General features: G+C 41.4%; 1 protein-coding gene across 1 annotated transcript in view; it reads left to right on the plus strand.

Moving 5' to 3' along the window:
- Positions 1-5,491: 5,491 nt before the first annotated feature.
- itga2.2 (integrin, alpha 2 (CD49B, alpha 2 subunit of VLA-2 receptor), tandem duplicate 2) overlaps positions 5,492-18,811 on the plus strand; it is a 39,485-nt gene continuing 26,165 nt past the window's right edge. The window contains exons 1-10 of the mRNA XM_083644875.1: positions 5,492-5,581; positions 7,165-7,288; positions 9,422-9,531; positions 10,126-10,217; positions 13,228-13,345; positions 15,957-16,084; positions 16,280-16,428; positions 16,826-16,976; positions 18,225-18,390; positions 18,674-18,750. Of these exons, the coding sequence (XP_083501001.1) occupies positions 5,536-5,581; positions 7,165-7,288; positions 9,422-9,531; positions 10,126-10,217; positions 13,228-13,345; positions 15,957-16,084; positions 16,280-16,428; positions 16,826-16,976; positions 18,225-18,390; positions 18,674-18,750 (1,161 nt within the window). The 5' untranslated portion in view covers positions 5,492-5,535. The remainder of the gene's footprint in view (positions 5,582-7,164; positions 7,289-9,421; positions 9,532-10,125; positions 10,218-13,227; positions 13,346-15,956; positions 16,085-16,279; positions 16,429-16,825; positions 16,977-18,224; positions 18,391-18,673; positions 18,751-18,811) is intronic.

Genomic DNA, 18,811 nt, shown 5'->3' on the forward strand with positions numbered 1-18,811 from the left:
GTGTTGTCCTTATAAATAAACAAGGCAGGCAAACAAACAAGACTGGCCTTGAACATTCTTAGTGATTGCTTCTTAGTTGCAAGGGTACTGAGGAACATGACAACCAGTCACAGCACGTCTTAACATCAATGACGCCACAACTATTTTCTTTCTTGTTGCTGCATTGACATGGCCGTACTGTGCTATAAATCCCAACAGTAAGCATCATGTTGAAAATTGCGAGACTAAAACCTTGGGTTAGTGTGAACGTCGTTTGCAAATATGGGATTCTGCTTATAAGGCTGCTGAGGAAGCACATTGCACATGGCTGTTATCTTTAATCTGCAACCACTGGGTGACCACTCATGAATTGCAAATAGGAAATGAATCATCTTGGAAAACACTGCTCCCATTTAGAAAGAATCGCATCCTTCGCTGTGTTTTGATCTTGTTCTACTCCTCTCTTGAGGAATACTGGGATGTAAGACCTGTACAGATGCAGCAGAGCCTTCCTCCCCCCTGGTTAAAATAAACGAGTAAAAACAAAAGATGACTAGATCTGCAACTTCACCCAAGTCACATGACCACCATGTCTGTGTGCAGTGACTCGTGAGCGCCTCTGAGCCTGCTGGATGTGATTGTCTGGCCCACAATACACCAGGCAAAACACATCGGTCAGCAGACGAGTGTGAAAGAGGGATTAACTTGTTCCTACTATCCACTCACTTCAAACTGTGTGTCTCTGTATCTCTGTCTCTGTGTCTCTGATTCTGTGTCTCTGTTTCTACTCAGAATTGGACAGAAAACAACAACAATGTTATGAATGCATTGCTGGAATGTTTGTGAAAAATCAAAGAGAACCAGCATTGGTTAGGTTTATGCTTTTACCATAGAGATGATAGGCTAAGTATTTTGCCTTGCTTTTATTTCACCACAAGCAAGCATTTGAGCAAATAAAGCTGTGCATAGTTTTCCATGATTATGGAAGTACAACCCCATCTTTATAGGCAAGCCTTTTTATAGATCTCTATCCCTCTCGTATGTTTTTGTTTGTTTTATTGTTGGTCTATGTCTCGTTGTTGTGCTGTGTTCTGTGTTTTTGTTCATTCTACTTTGGTCTGTTTCTTATTGTGCCGTGTTTTATATTGTATCATATATTATATTGTGTCATTCTGCTTTATTTATTCGTTTGTGTGTGTGTGTGTGTGTGTGTGTGTGTGTGTGTGTGTGTGTGTGTGTGTGTGTGTGTGTGTGTAGCACTTTGTAACTGTGTTTTAAAAAGTGCTATATCGAGAAAGCTTTACTTTCAAAGCATCAGTTTGTGTTGACCATTAAATCAGTTGTCTAAGGGGATTAATGAATTTTAAATTAATTGAATCATAATGGAATATACTTAATTAATCAAATGAGGTCAAGTTAATGTGCACAGTATAGATAGTTAAGCTTAGTCTGCAATCATAAATTGTCTCCAGACATGCCAGCCAGCTCTAAATGTCCAATGTTGCACTCCACTATCAGGTGACAAAACAGTAAATGTTGGACAAAGTGTTACTTGGCCATTTTAGTGTATCTTCACAGACTATGTAACCCTAACCCTGATCTTACATTAGCCCTAAATCCGAAGGAAATATTACTTAACAGGAATGTAGATCGCTAGAAATTCGAAGGAAATGCGTAAGCATTGTGGCCTCCTTACGCACAACCAGGAGAGATGTCGATGAAGACATGCATTAACTTGTTAGAGGAAAAAGGATTTAACTGCTGGAGTTTGTTAGTCTATAATATCAGTAATGAACAGTTTTGTTTGTTTTTTTAATAAAGAAAATTCAGATTTCCCCTTATTTTCTCCCCAATTGACTGTACTTGGCCAATTCCCCCTGCTGTCCTGGTCTTGGCTCCACCCCCTCCTCCGATCTGGGGAGAGTTGTAGACTAGCACATGCTTGCTCTGATACATGTGCAGTCTCCAGCTGCTTCTTTTCACCGTACAGCGAGGCGATTCACTGGCAGGAGGTAGCGGCTGGGAGGATCACGCTATTCCCCCCAGTTCTCCCCCCCCCTCCTCCAAACAGGCACCCCAGAGGAGGCGCTAGTGCAGCAACTAGGACACATACCGGTACCCTTAAGTGTTTACTGAACTTCAGCATGTGCAATGCACAGTTTTGATATCTCTTGAATAAGTAAGAGATTGTCATCTCCCAAATAATCATGTTTTGCTCACAATTGCTTTTCAGGGAGAGATTTCATTAATTCGGAAATAGCCTACAGCTTTCTTAGTTTATGATGAAGTAACACAATTATGAAAATTTCAATCAAAATCAACATTAGATACAAAGACATGCTGCCTCTCTAGGAACTGGTCCATATCACTCAGTAACATAAATGCTTAAACTTGTTCATTTTGTATTCTCAAGCTAGTCCAGCCCACCAGATGACTTGTATACGAGTCATGACTGAACAAACTGGCCAGTAGGCGAAGCATTTAGCAAGGCAGTTGCTGAATCAGATCACAATTGTTTCTTTCAGGCCACCCAGTGTTGAATCACTTGAACTGAACAAATAAATAGAATGAGTCACTTAACTAGGGCTCTTAAGATCAATAGTCTCAATTCAACTCTCAGACAAAGACAAACTGTGGCCTACTTGCCTTGCCGATGACGTCAGTGTATCTGGACGCTCTCTGGAGGCGGGTCCAGTTCACACACACTGATTCACAAATGTTCAAATGTCTCACTCAAAGTATTCCAGCCCAGCAGGTGACTGGACAGATCAGCCAGTGTGAACGAGTTACAAATTCATCTGCGTTTGGTTGAAATTTAGACCAGAAATTGTTTCATTCAGGTCGTGAATTACTTTTACTGGACAAATCTAACATAATGTTCCTCAACTTTGTGAATAAGATCTGCATAGCCTCTATCGAGTAGAGTAGTTTGTAAATGAGCCAATCCAAAATACTATTCCTACTGCCAGCCATTTATTGAATTTTTGTGGTTAGTAATATGAAGACCTAAATTATGGCAGCTTGGAGGGTACGCCTAGTTGATAAATTCATCATTGTGATTTAAAATATGACTTGACCTACTTAAGGCCAAGTTAACTAAGGATGTTCCACTAATTCCTGAGATAGGACTGCAGGCTATTTGGCATTTTGTGAATATGGTTTCAGCAAATGAGCTAGTTTGCTCATGGTATTGGGACAGGAGAGGTGGGGTGACCTGCAATACAGTTGGTCATGATTTCTCATTTTTGGATTGGTGAATCAAATGAGTCAAATGAATTAAATGAATCAATTCACCACTACTGGACAGCCTGACAGATCTGAGTTGTCAGATCTCCAGTTTGTACACAGAGCATCCTTGCTGTGCCCTCACCTCTGCACCTACATACCCTGGCTGTGCCCTCACCTCTGCACCTACATACCCAGGCTGTGCCCTCACCTCTGCACCTACATACCCAGGCTGTGCCCTCACCTCTGCACCTACATACCCAGGCTGTGCCCTCACCTCTGCACCTACATACCCTGGCTGTGCCCTCACCTCTACACCTACATACCCAGGCTGTGCCCTCACCTCTGCACCTACATACCCTGGCTGGATCCACAATTAGATCAAGCAGAAGATTGGCAATAGGTGACATTATTAGGTGTCAGTCTACCAAGCTAATAACAGCCCCACATCACTGCAATCAGAGGATAGCACAAGAACTTATTCATAATTAAAACACTTATTTCCATTGTGGTCCTCGATGGAAACGAACATTAAATCCAACAGTAAAAAGCGCAAACACAAAGAAACAAAATTGCCCAACCACAGACAGGCAGAGACATTGAGCAAGCAATAAAAAAAGCAATAAAACGCCCTTCAATTGTCACAATTGAAGGACATTTTATTTTGGCTTGATGCCATCCTGTCTAATATTCCATTGTAAGCTCCTGTTGCCACCAAATGAAAATGTCTCTCCCTCCCCCTCTCTCTGTCTCTCTCTGTCTCTCTCTCATCAATTAACACAACCTGTTAGCTTCCAACCCATACATACATTGTTTATATATTTACACCATGTATTATAACAGTATATTCTTCATTTTATGCTTTAACAGTAGGCTAGGCCTACAACAAACCTCATACAGACAGACAGACAGACAGACAGAGTCCCAGCTCCCACTTATACTGATGATTTATTATAATATTACTAGAAATTCTGCATGCTCATTTTATTTCTAAGGTGGAGACTGGAGACACTGCGCCATGGGTACACTTTTTCTGGGTGTGTTTGACCAAACTCATGCCAACTCAGGCACGGCGCGCCACACACTTCTGTCTGTTCACGTGTCCCTTCTGTGGTCTTCCACATGTGCAGCGGGACCAAACGGTGACCTGGTCCAGGTCTTCCGTCCTCTTGTGTTCTGGAAGTGCCTCAATATCACTTATGATGTCGGTGCATCCTTGCAACTCCACACAAACAGACACACACAGACACCTCCAAATAGTAATAGGATGTCTATGACCTCAATTGAAATGTGATGTCGTGCCTCTTCAGTGATGTCACTCGAGCCATTGTGACATCACTTATGCGCCTTGCAACTCCGGACACACACAATTACACATGAATTATAATAACGAACCATTGTGACATCACTGAAGATGTCACAATATCTATGACATCATTAGTGGCTATGACATGACATCATTAGTGGGTATGACATCAGTGATTTATTACATCACAATTCAGTCTATGACATCACTGATGATGTCACACATGATGTATGACATGACATCATCAGTGGGTGTGACATCAGTCACCATGGCTACCACTCAACGTTCTGAGCATGCTATGACATCATCAGTCAGCACTGGCCACCACCACTCGACAATGACATCATTGCTCTGGCCAACACGACGATTGTGGGGCATGACAGAGAACGTAGGGAAACAGTGGATGGATAAATCCAGAAGAGGCGGCAATGCAACATAAAATTGATGCCAACTGCCATTAAACACCACAGAAGAAGAAGAAGAATGACATCATCAGTGGGTATGACATTGCTCAATGATTGTGGGGCATGACATCATCAGGGCCAAGGGGGTATGACATCAGTTGGTGGCGTTTGCATGCTCAGTTGATGGATTGTTGTTCATTTACTACTCTAATTGGGCGGATTGTGTTCATGTTTTATTATTTATTTATTATTTAGCAATATGGGTTTCTCTTAGATTTTCTGCTCACGGTTTAATGTAGCCTATTGTAGGCTTTATGATTCAGGTCTTCTGCGTCAGACTGCGTGTAGCAACACAGCGTCCAACTGGACTCTTCAAGTGATGAAAGAAACGTAATTGAAAACTTCCCAGCCGTAAAATAGCCGGTCAAACTTTGTGCATCAGCGGGTCCTTTGGTTTTCCTAATAATACAAGGAAGTAGCTATCCAGCAGAGCACAGTGTTTATTAGACGAGAACTCACCGGGACGTCACCACTATCTGCGTGGTGAACGATGCAGTGGAGCTACAACTTTGACAAGTGCGACTACAGTAACTAGGCTACTCATCCCACACAAAGGTGAAGATGGAGTACTTCGGGAGGAATATCATCTGTACCATATTTGTCATAAGTAAGTACTATTGAAGTAGGCTAGTGAACTTCTTCGAGGAGGGGAATAGATCACGCTTTTTTACGCATCAAGTAACTTTTAGCCTACTATATTTTAGACGTTTTCAACGTGATGCGCTCCGTAGTCCGCTCACTCTTTTAATTGATGCAGGTTCATTTTGAGTCTTGGAGAGAAATGCTATCAAAACACGTGTGCATCGTTTTTATAGGGTTGGAATCATCGGTGCGTTTTGGCCGTCGTTCAGTAATAGTCAACGTTTTATAGCTTTGAATGTAAAAGTGAACTGTGATAGGTTACATTACACTGGCACCTCTGATTAACAGCCGAGAGCACCGGGTGTGTTTTAGTGTCAGTAACACAATCCCCTTCACTTAATGGATCTCAATAGAAATGCTATCACTTTACATTACATTTCATATCACCCTCGCTGGGCTGCAATGGCTGCATGCACAATTCTTCCTCTGCCACCGACTACTGAAACCACTCACTCCCCCAGTCCAAACATATGGATTAAATAAGGCTGTTTACTGTGCATCCCACTGTAGGCTACTGTAGCCTACAGGGAATATAGTCATACACAGTTTGTGTTGCTCAAACTGTAGATGCATGGCCACAATTTATGGAGAGTTTCAAGAAGCAGCCAGGAAAAACAAAACTTTAATCATACTTCCACACATCACACATGCCCCTTTCTGGCACCAAAGAGAATATTAGGCTAAGCACTGGTGCCAGGTAAACAGGTGGGGGCAGGAAGGTTGTACTGTAGCCTGTGCTGTACTAAATGTATCCTGAACCCAGTGGACATTCCTCTGCTGCTGAGGCTGGTGTGTAGCGGTGCTGCGTGTATGGGCTTGTGGGTCTAAGTGATCAACTGCAGCGAGATTCACTGGGAGAAGCAAATTCCATGTCCTGAGGGGGTTCAGAGGGCTGTGTTTGACTTTGGATCGGGTCCTTATCGACGCACACCGCCCCGAGACATAATATATTTATTACCGGTAATCAAAGCCTTATCTCTTTATGTATTATAGTTAGAGTATTATATTTCATGTGTTTTGTGGCTATTTCAGGGTGGGCTGCCTTCATGACTCAGACTGATGGTGATAAAAAAGCTTGAGGTGATTCAGTCACAAAAAATACCCTGAGTCAAAGGGGGAAGTCCGGCTGGCTGCAACTATTACAGGAGTGAGGAGTAAACATCACCTTTCCCGTAAAATCTTCCATCAGACCAGAATCACAACCGATTTAATTGTGAAATCACATCCGTTTTCCTCACCAGATCTGTAATTCCTCAGGCCACCCCAACGTTCATGTTATAATGCTCCATTTTGCTTTGACAAATCAGCTTTCGGGCTAGGTTAATCGAATAAGATTGTTTTCAAATTTTTTGAAATCATCTCCAATAGCACCTCAGTCTGAATATTATAGGACCCAGATTTCAAATGGATTCTTAAAAATGTTTCTGATTTGATCCCGAAAAGCGAAGGTTATTGTTGAAGTATTGATGTACAGTACAAGCAAACCTTCACTACCACTGTCACTAGCTGTCAAGGAGTCATCTATTTCTCTATTTCTTTCTTCTCCAGTTGACAGAATCTGGTACTCAGAGTCCTTCAACGTTGGCACTGCAGACGCCAAGATCTTCAGCGGCCCGGCAGGAGAAGAGTTTGGCTACACGATCCAACAAGTGACAAATCATCAAGGCAAATGGTACAAGTGCACGTCCTCGCCCCAAGTCACAGTTGAATGAAAGACGAGTGATTGTTTGTCGTGATTACGTTTCAGTCTGAACTTGTTTCCTCAAGTCATGTTAGTGAGAGCAAATGAAGTGGTTCATCACCACTGCCAATCTTATCAGAAAGTGATGCACAGCTTACATCATCATGTTTTCTTCTGCAAGCCCCAGACTGCATGGCTTTGATTCAGGTTTCCAGGTCGCTTTCTTTGGAAAGTCGGTTAATTATTTACTTCCTTCTCTTACATACTGTAGCAATCAAAGTGGAAAAGATGACGATGTCACCATTGAGTATGTACTGTAGGCTACTGTATGTCAGATATACCCGCAAACAAAGCAAGTGCATAGGCTAACAGCACATAGCCTACTGGCAGTGGCCACTTTATTAGGTTTAACAAGGTGCTGGAAAACGTTCCACAGGCGTCTTGGTCCATGCTAACTGGAAAGTTCCAGTAGACACGCATATTATTTATATGCTACATCCTGTTCCACTTCATCCCAAAGATGCTGTATTGGGTTGAGATGTGAGGACTGCATGTGCAGGCTGCTGGAGTAAACCGCCTGCCTTGTTCCTGGAACCCTCTTGAAAAGATGTGTACATCATTCAAGTCCGTTGACTATGTTTTCATGACATGGAGCATTTTCACCCCCATCATCAGCCTCTTGCGTTGACACCAAGCAGGATGGATCCATTCGTCATGGATGGATGTTGTTTCCATCCCCATCATTGCTGCCTGACCTGACGAAGAGCCTGCAATGGCTCGAAACGTTGTCTTTTAAAATGCAAAATTAAACAAAACATTGGGAGCTAATCAGTGTTGCGAGTCTAAGAGAGTCTAAAAGAGTTTAATCTTGATGAATTAACCTTTTTGGACTCAGCACCTACAAGAAGAGATGTGCGTGTGTTTACTCAAATTTTTATGGATGTTGTTTAGACCAAATTCTGATCCATAAGCATGTTGCGGTCTATGAAACCAGAAGTTGTTGCACCACCAGACGCTGTTCTTCCAGTAGTCCAGTTCTGCTGCTCATGTGTCCACTGTGGCTTCATCTTCTTGTCCCTGTCTGCTCCGCTTCTTTGTTCAATGAGTTGTGCGTTTTGAGATGCCTTCCTTCAAAGCCCTGTTATACGGATATGTTATTTGTATAAGTAATATAGTTTTAATATGTCTTGCCATTCTCCCCTGAGCTCATCTACAAGGCTTTTTGTCCACAGCATAGCTGCTGAATGCATGTTGTTTATTACACCATTTTCACTAAATTCAGGAAACTGTAGTAAGGCGAAATCAAAGGATTTCAGCGGTTTCTGAGACGCTGGAACCAGTGGATCTGAGGGTGCCAATTTTCACACCATTTTAAAAGTCTCTTACATCATCATAGTCTGAGATCATACATCTTGACCAATGCAACATTTAGTTCAACAGTTAAACCTAACCTAAACCTCCCAACCCGGTCTACATGATATATTTACTGAGTCACTGTCTCCTACAGTAACTCATTGTCTGGAGGTGTGAGCTGTTTGCACAAACATAACAGGGAAGTATACCTAATTAAGTGTATATTACACATCGATATTCCATGAGAAACCCACAGTGAATCATAATAATATAGGTGATGAACTGTATGCTCAACTTGGGAAATTCTGTCTCCTTTTATCTAATACAGATGAATTACATATCTCACTGTTGCTCGGAATAGAGCCAGACAGACATAGTGCACTTATATTGCCTTGTATTATGTAAGAATATTGCGTCATCCTATATTAGTTGTGGTATTTATACATTGCTATTAAGTGCTTGTAAATTATGATAAATCTATAATAATCATAGCTATTAGTGCTGTAAGGAAGTTTGTCGTCCAAATCAGAAGTAATCTGCAATGATATGTTTTTTTTTATATTTCTTAAAAACCTACAGTTAAATTACTTTAATCTATAACAAAAAAGTCAGCATCTACAACTATGATATTTTTCCACCACGTGACACTGAAAAAGCCTCATTACATTTAATACAGCCTCATTACATTAAATACAGCCTCCAGAAATGCCTCTTGCGCTGAGTGTTTATGAGAGGGAGGAAGAGGTGAATATTGCTGTGTTTTCTCTCCAGGCTCTTGGTTGGTGCTCCCTGGAGTGGTTTCAGTCGAAACAGGAAGGGGGATGTTTATAAATGTCCAGTCTCAGGGTCCCAGAGCAGCTGTGACAAGCTCAATCTGCAGGGTAAGCTCTGCTGTTTCGCTGTTTCACCTTTGACCTTTCCACCAAACTTTAGACAAGTGTATAGAACGTGTAAGCAGATCTTAAAATGTGCCCCATGGGGAAACACTGTATTGCACTGTACTGTAGATTTGCAGTGCTACCAGGCACTGCAAATCTACAAATATATACAAGGAAGGAAATATTTCAAAAGCCTTTATAGTGGCTACATCGTTAAAAAAGCGGAAATGTTTCGACCACTAGGTTTTACAGTGGTGGTCCAAACACATAAAAAAATACATGTTTTGAGCACTGTCCTCTTACAATGGTCGAAACATAATTATTGGCATTTTTAATGATTTAGCTACTACAAATCACATACTGTACATACATACATATTGTCCTTTTGTTTGTCGCAATATCACCCAGCTAGTGGCTTTGTTTATGTTTTTATTCCTTAATATGTTTTTTACTCTAAAATGGACTTGTCAGTGTAATACACATTTTTGTAAACATTGGCTGAATAAATTATGGGTTGGGGCTTGTACATAATACAGTAAACGCAGTTGTAATATAACAGCTACTGCAAATTCATCACCTTTGTCAATATATTTGCAGATTCTGTTAGTATTCCAAATGTCAGAGAAATCAACCGTAACATGAGTCTTGGCATGACTCTCACCCGGATGCCCACAATCAATGGTCTGATGGTAAGTGAGTGTGCGTGTGTGCACACACACGTGTTCGTGCGTGTGTGCGAGGGTTGTTAATGTGCACTCTCACAGAAGAGAGTGTGAGAGAGAGAGAGACTGTACATGTGTTAGAATGGCCTATGTAACTGTGCTATTTCAAAAATGGATCTTGTCACAAATTATTAATATGACCTCAAAACAAACATAAATTACATAATGCAGAGGACAACAAATGTATTCATTAAAAATGAGAATTTTTTTCTTTTGAAATAAAGCTATATACAGTATACATTAACACTACATGTGCTGTAATATTTATAATTATGAGATAACTACATGACCAACAAAGTAGTAAATACAGCTGGGAAAGTCAGGATTTTTCCCCCATGAGTTGAGACATTTGCTTGGAGGAAAGTATGTGAGCCATATCCACGCCCGGATTATCACAAAGTGGTGCCCTAGGGTGACGTCATTTGAAGTGCCCCCCTTCGTCCACTTGATGACCATATTCGTGTTTAATGTATATATACTCTTTTTTACTTAAATGATCATGATGCACTACCACAAAATTAATGAAATAAAATGCATGGCTGCTATATAAAAAATAAATCTATCAAATATTTCGCTTCTCTCTTCTCTTCTTCACTTCTCACCACATTGGTCATAGCACTAATTTAAGGCAAATTCAAATTAAAGCAACACGCACTGCAAAACACGGCTTATTTCACTGCACTGTGGTCAATGACCGCAAGTTTCAGTCAGGAAAGATCTACCGTACTATTCTCTCACACAGGGGAAATGCTTGTACTGTATCTGCAGTTGTGGTTGTCTGCTTGTCACAGCCTAAAACGAGCATTGTGGTCACAAGGAACTGGTTAAAGCCATGAGCCGTTCGTTTATTTTATTTCTTAGCTAACTTTTCTCAAACCCATATATAGCCTCTCTAAATTACATCTTCAGAATAATCTTCCCTTTCTTTCCAAATGTCTATTGCAGCCTGATTAACAACAATAAACTACCAACTTTTTTAGGAAACTAGCAATATTTCATTAACAGAGTTAATTTCCTAACAGTCTTATTTTCCTACAGTCTAACTTGTCAACACGTTACTTTTCCTACAGCATGCCTGTGGAAAGAGAGAGGTCAGGTGCTTATTATTGTTTGTTTTATGTTTATTATTTGCAAAGAAAAAAAAGAATGCAACATAATATAAAATTGTGCAGGTGAGGAAAGAAAAAAAAAATCAAATAAACCAAATGGGTAAACCAATGAAATCAACCAACAAAAATACTAGGAAAAATAAAGAAATAAGTACTGTACAGGGTTTACAACAACTTATTTGCACTACTTCCATGGTGTGTGTGTGTGTGTGTGTGTGTGTGTGTGTGTGTGTGTGTGTGTGTGTGTGTGTGTGCTTGTGTGTGTGTGTGTGTGTGTGTGTGTGTGTGTGTGTGTGTGTGTGTGTGTGTGTGTGTGTGTGTGTGTGTGTGTTGGGAGGCAGAGAGAAGCGATGACCAGGTGTTGTGCCAAAAAATGAAGAAGTGAAGCTGCCAAGAAGTGATTGCTAAAAAGTGATTGTCTGCCAAAAAGTAATTGCCTAAAGGGGATTACTGTCCCCAGCACCACCTGTTAAAGCTGTATTGCCTAGTTTATACGTCTATATAGGCCTATATGTCAATACTATACATGTAGTATTGTTTGTGATGTTTACATGTGTTTGGTATGTCTAATATTAGTATGGCCTATATTTTGAAACCATAATGAACATGATTTAAGGATGGGTTATATGACACTAATCACTTTTTGGCAATCACTTTTTGGCAGCTAATCACTCTTTGGCACAACACCCTCCATCCCGCTTAACCTCCGTATTATGTGTGTCTGCACCCAAGATTAGAGTAGGTCTAGATAGAGCGGCCCAGCGGGAAGTCTCCTGGTAGTCCTGATGGCAAGTCCATCCCTGAATATATTGCAATGCGTAGGCTATTCAAAATTATGGTTGTTATAAGCATCACAAACTGTGCATCCAGTTAAGAGAAAACCTTTCTGCAAGCATCAACTCAACGTCATAGTCACTGATGATGTCATAGGCATTGTGACATCATCTGTGACAGTGATGCGAAGTTGAGCAAATGTGTGCTGCGCATGCCAATAGTGCAGGCGAGGCGCCACGCAGCAACCGAGTAATGGCACATTAGGGGCCGATACCCTAGTTACTTACAAATGCTTAGTAATGTATGAACAATGCTTTATAAATGATGAATTAAGTATTTACTAATACTTAACTAATCCTTAATAGTGTGTACTAGTTATTATAAAGTGTTACCAGAAAAGCACTGACTGTAGCGAACATATCTGTGGCGATCTCTCACCCTGTGGTGAGAGATCTTTTAGTTGTGTTCAAAGATCTCTCACGCAACAGGAAGGTTAAGAAAAGCTGGACTGTGGCGAACATCTATGTTCAAAGATCTCTCACGCAACAGGCAGGTTAAGAAAAGCCTGACTCTGGCAAACACATTTGGGGAAGTAGTAGTTTTCAGCCTACCTTCAGTTCCTGTGGTGAACAGGTTTCTCCTTATATATATATATATATATATATATATATATATATATATATAGGTATAATTGTGTTTTGAATGTGTGGTGTGTCCCCTGGGCACTCGCCTGATATGATATATGGATAACCCGGGCCAATCCTTATCATTTTATGGTAAAATGATCTGCCTTACGTTTGGTCAATAACTTTTTGTTTAATAAATTAAAACATCAGTTACATGCCTGATGTGCATTTCTCTTCATTCTGTCACTGAAGTGGGAAGTAGTTCTGTGCCAGTCAAAACAACAGCCACCCAATAACTACTTTTGTTACAGGTTCCATTGTGTTATTATTTGCACTTTAATGCACGACAAGTTGGATTTAAGAACTGTTCACTTCAGACATAGGATCTTACCGGTAGCATTTGAAGGCGACAAAAGCTTTGAACATCAGTCAGTGGCCTCACTCTTCTTCTGTGGTCTTCTGGTACAGACGTGTGGTCCTCTGTGGGCGCAGCAGTGCGGCAATCAGGACTACTACTACCCAGGAGTCTGTGCAGGAATCGACCCCCTCTTCAACCCACAGCCTGCCTTCTCCCCTGCCATCCAGAGTAAGACCTGTTACACCAGTGGTTCCCAAACTTTCTGTCAGCCCTTTTTTATGCCTCCGCCGGCGATAGCCAGGCCGGAGGCATTATGGATCCGGGTTGTCCGTCCGTACGTATGTCCGTCCGATGTTCGTCAACGCGATATCTGAGGAACGCCTTGACGGAATTTCATCAAATTTGCCTCAAACATCCACTTAGACTCAAGGATGATCTGATTAGATTTTGGTGGTCAAAGGTCAAGGTCACTGTGACCTCTCGAACGCCATTTTCAAGCTTGTTAACGCGATATCTCAGGAATGCCTTGACGGAATTTAATCAAATTTGCCTCAAACATCGACTTGGACTCAAGCATGAACTGATTAGATTTTGGTGGTCAAAGGTCAAAGGTCAAGGTCACTATGACCTCACACACCCAATTTCCAAGCTCTGTAACACAACATCTCAGGAGTGCCTTGACGGAATTTCTTCCAATTTGCCTCAAATGCCGATTTTGAGTCAAGAATGAACTAATGGCGGAGGCATAAATCCACGGTGCGGTCGTTCTAGTATGCTATTGGAACATTTACTCCCACCACACCCACCCACACACACACACACCCCAAATGTGCCATCACCTTTTTTTTTATTAATTACTGAAATATTAACTGAAATACTTTGTTTTACTGAAAATAATTTAGCCTAAATTTGGAGCGTTATTTAGCCCCCTTCCCGACAAGCTAGCATAACATGGTTGGTACCAATGGATGCCTTAGGTCATCTACTTTCATATGATATGATACCAGACACTTCACTCTGGCTTTAAAACCAAGCCCACTACAGCCCTTGAAAGACAGTAACGGAATAAATTACCAATTGGGAGCACAGCAGGAGAAAGGGTTAAAAATCCGGCAAAAGTGTTTGCAGGTACCGTATGTTCGTGCGCACTCCCCTGTATTTCCTCTGCCCCCATCCCCAAGGGGCCTGCCCACCTGTTTGGGACCCACTGTGTTACACTACAGTATATACATAGGAGCATCTCTCATCTGCTCTCTGCTTAAAGTGATGCCTGACATTTTGAGTTGTACATAATTGATTATTAATCTGATCATTAACGAGCAATTTCCTAATCGTCTGTCCAAACCTTTGGCACAATGTGTGTTTTTATAGAGTGTCTCTGGTGAAGTAAACTAACCAAGTAATCCCCAAAATGTCGAGGTGTCCTTAAAACCACTGTGCTGAAATCTCCATTATGTTTGGAAAGTGCTTTTCCATCATTTCCATCCACCTGTGGTCTCAGCAAGTCCCTCATCTCCTCTCCATTCATCACATGTATGCCTCCCTCATGACATCCATTCATCATCACATGTATGCCTCCCTCATGACATCCATTCATCATCACATGTATGCCTCCCTCATGACATCCATTCATCATCACATGTATGCCTCCCTCATGACATCCATTCATCGTCACATGTATGCCTCCCTCATGACATCTCTAGCATGTGGAGGACCTATGGTCATTGTGATTGTTTTGTCCCTCATGATGTCTCTAGCATGTGGAGGACCTACGGTCATTGTGATTGTTTTGTCCCTCATGATGTCTCTAGCATGTGGAGGACCTACGGTCATTGTGATTGTTTTGTCCCTCATGATGTCTCTAGCATGTGGAGGACCTACGGTCATTGTGATTGTTTTGTCCCTCATGATGTCTCTAGCATGTGGAGGACCTACGGTCATTGTGATTGTTTTGTCCCTCATGACGTCTCTAGCATGTGGAGGACCTACGGTCATTGTGATTGTTTTGTCCCTCATGATGTCTCTAGCATGTGGAGGACCTACGGTCATTGTGATTGTTTTGTCCCTCATGACATCTCTAGCATGTGGAGGACCTACGGTCATTGTGATTGTTTTGTCCCTCATGACATCTCTAGCATGTGGAGGACCTACTGTCATTGTGATTGTTTTGTCCCTCATGACGTCTCTAGCATGTGGAGGACCTATGGTCATTGTGATTGTTTTGTCCCTCATGACGTCTCTAGCATGTGGAGGACCTATGGTCATTGTGATTGTTTTGTCCCTCATGACGTCTCTAGCATGTGGAGGACCTATGGTCATTGTGATTGTTTTGTCCCTCATGATGTCTCTAGCATGTGGAGGACCTACGGTCATTGTGATTGTTTTGTCCCTCATGATGTCTCTAGCATGTGGAGGACCTACGGTCATTGTGATTGTTTTGTTCCTCATGATGTCTCTAGCATGTGGAGGACCTACTGTCATTGTGATTGTTTTGTCCCTCATGATGTCTCTAGCATGTGGAGGACCTACGGTCATTGTGATTGTTTTGTCCCTCATGACGTCTCTAGCATGTGGAGGACCTACGGTCATTGTGATTGTTTTGTCCCCTCATGATGTCTCTAGCATGTGGAGGACCTATGGACATTGTGATTGTTTTGTCCCTCATGATGTCTCTAGCATGTGGAGGACCTATGGACATTGTGATTGTTTTGTCCCTCATGATGTCTCTAGCATGTGGAGGACCTACGGTCATTGTGATTGTTTTGTCCCCTCATGATGTCTCTAGCATGTGGAGGACCTACGGTCATTGTGATTGTTTTGTCCCTCATGATGTCTCTAGCATGTGGAGGACCTATGGACATTGTGATTGTTTTGGACGGCTCCAACAGCATTTATCCTTGGCCTCCAATGATCCTGTTTCTGCAGAAACTCTTACCTTCACTAGACATCGGGCCTCAAACAACCCAGGTAATGTGATGTTCTCGAGGCTACAACTGATCATGCTCTGCATGTACAGTAGCAATATAGTAGTAGTAGTTGATAAAGCAGTAAGTGAGATAAAGTTAGGGATAAACTGGAGTTAATTCACCCGTTTTCCCTTTGGTCTTCCTGTCATTAATGACATATTTGTGTACTTTATCACACCATTTGTTATCCTGTCAGGTCAGCATCATTCAATATGCAGATAAAACGAAATTTGAATTCAGACTGAGTGATTATAAAACCAAAGATGACGTAGTTGCTGCAGCCTCCAGAATCACACAGATGTACGGTCAATCTACCAACACCTTCGGTGCAATCCAATATGCCAGGTTGGTATGGCAAAAATATTATCCTTTATACATGCATGCATGCATGTATGTATGTCTGTGTTTATATCTTTATGAATTCATTTTATTCAATTTATTTCTCAGTCTCTTTATGAGTGTGTATCTATCTATCTGTCTGTTTCCTTGTTTACATAGATTGAATATTAACTGATGAAAAGTGGATGATTACTATGGCTATCTACTTTTATATGTACCTGCAAACTAGGAAGCTACAGTTTTTGTTTTTTGCAACCACCGTCATTGTAGCATCCATCAATTAACAGAGATGTATGTTACCCATAGTATAGCCTCAGATTTGGATCTCTTACTCACTTTTGATGTAGCTGCTTTTTGTGTAAAAAGTAATGGTGAAAAGAGTAACTTGTTTCCATTCCCTTAGCGACTGGGGCTTCCATCAGAGGTATGGTGGCCGTCCAGGTGCTGCCAAGGTGATGGTGGTCGTCACCGATGGGGAGTCTCATGATGTGGATTCCAGGGAAACAGTTATTCAAGATTGCGAGAAAAAAGCAATTACACGCTTCGGGATCGCTGTAAGTGATAACCTGTATAAGCAGCAATTATAACTATTGTTGACTGTCATCATCACGTTTATACTAGTGGTGATTCCTGCTAATTGATTTTTGTTTAAAGGTCCCATTTTATACTATTTTAGTTGTTTAAAACGTCTCTCATGGGTCTTTAAGACAAGTTTATGAATTATCTTGCAAAAAAAATCAAATCCAGTCTTTAAGGGACTTCTCTATCCGCTCTGTTTCTCCCCCTTTTGAACTATGCGCTGTTTTGAGGGGGCGGGACCTCTGATAAGATGATCTGTTAGGATAGATTACCATGGGCAGTCCCCTGGTAATCCTGACTGAGACCAGAGAGGCTAAAAGCGCATTGACTCAATGCGCTATTAGCCTCTCTGGTGTACAAATTGTTTCAACAATGAAATCCAGAGAGCACCACCTACCATCTCAGAACATGAGGTTAGAACCTTGCTCCCTCTGCCAGCAAAACATCAGGAAGGCGGCAGGGCCTGAGGGCATGGCACCTGCTACATTAAAACACCGTGCTGACCAACTCGCACTTGTCCTCACTTCCATCTTCTACTGGTCACTTCAACTCTCAATTGTGTCTGCTTGTTTCAAGGCAGCAGTGATTATACCAGTCCCAAGAAAAATAACATCACCTGTCTTTAATGACTATAGGCCTGTCGCCTTAACCTCAGTCATTATGAAAGTCCTGGAGCGACTGGTTTGTTAATATCTGTCCAGCATCACACTCGTCGATTCCCATCAGTTCGTTTACAAATACTTCAACACCTGGAATCTCGATCCACACATGCTCGTGTTTGTATACAGGTGTTTTTGTTTTTGAGAAACTACCTCTTTTTAAACTACTACAACTACCCACGCCTTATAGAAGAAAAAGGAAAGGCTTGCATGCAAGGCTGAGGGAAATGGTTTCATCATGTGCACAGAAATATTTTATCCCCGTTTCCCTCAATGACAGCAGCATTGCTAACAATTTCCCAGAAACCAAACACAGCATAAAAAAAGATTTATATATATTTTTAATGTTATATCCCAAAATATCCTTAGAAGTAAACAGTGATCCATTGTAAAATGATCTACGGATCCATTGTCTTGTAATAAAAAATCCTGATCCTAGTAGTTGCACCGTGTAACGTCAGCCTTTTAGGACTCATTTCTGATTATTTGATGTGTTTATGTGCTGATGATGTTGCAATTTTGAATTTGCACTGATTTTCCCTTTTGTTATGCTGTTGTCCGTAGGTCCTGGGATACTACACCAGAAACAACATTGACACTAAAAACCTAATAGCTGAAATCAAGTCCATTGCCAGTTTACCCACAGAAAAGTACTTCTTCAATGTGTCTGAAGAGGCTGCCCTTTCCACGATTGCTGGAGCACTGGGGAACCGCATCTTCAACATAGAGGGTACATAATATTATATCTTTCCCCTTCCTGTTGCATGTATATGTAATTTACTTGAAAGAAAGAAACACTGCATGTTCATTCATACTACTTCAAGGGCTCTTTTCAAAGAGTTTCACCCGTACACGTCAAAACAAGTCTGTCATTGTTGAAGATCGCACGAGAGATGTTTCAAAGACACATTGGCATTCTTTCATACACATTTTGCAATTTGTCTGAAATACTTACCTTAATCTGCTTCTGTATTTCTGTACATGGTGTTGATATCACGCTCTTTTCCCACAAGGCACCGGAAAGGGGGGCGACAACTTCAAGATGGAGATGTCCCAGGTGGGATTCAGCGCTCACTATGCCAGCAAACAGGTACAGAGTTCTGCCTTATACAACTCTAAAACCTATCTATATCCGAGGAACTTTGACAGGG

The sequence above is a fragment of the Poromitra crassiceps genome, assembly GCF_964638095.1.
Source record: "Poromitra crassiceps genome assembly, chromosome: 10".
NCBI classification, from domain to species: domain Eukaryota; kingdom Metazoa; phylum Chordata; class Actinopteri; order Beryciformes; family Melamphaidae; genus Poromitra; species Poromitra crassiceps.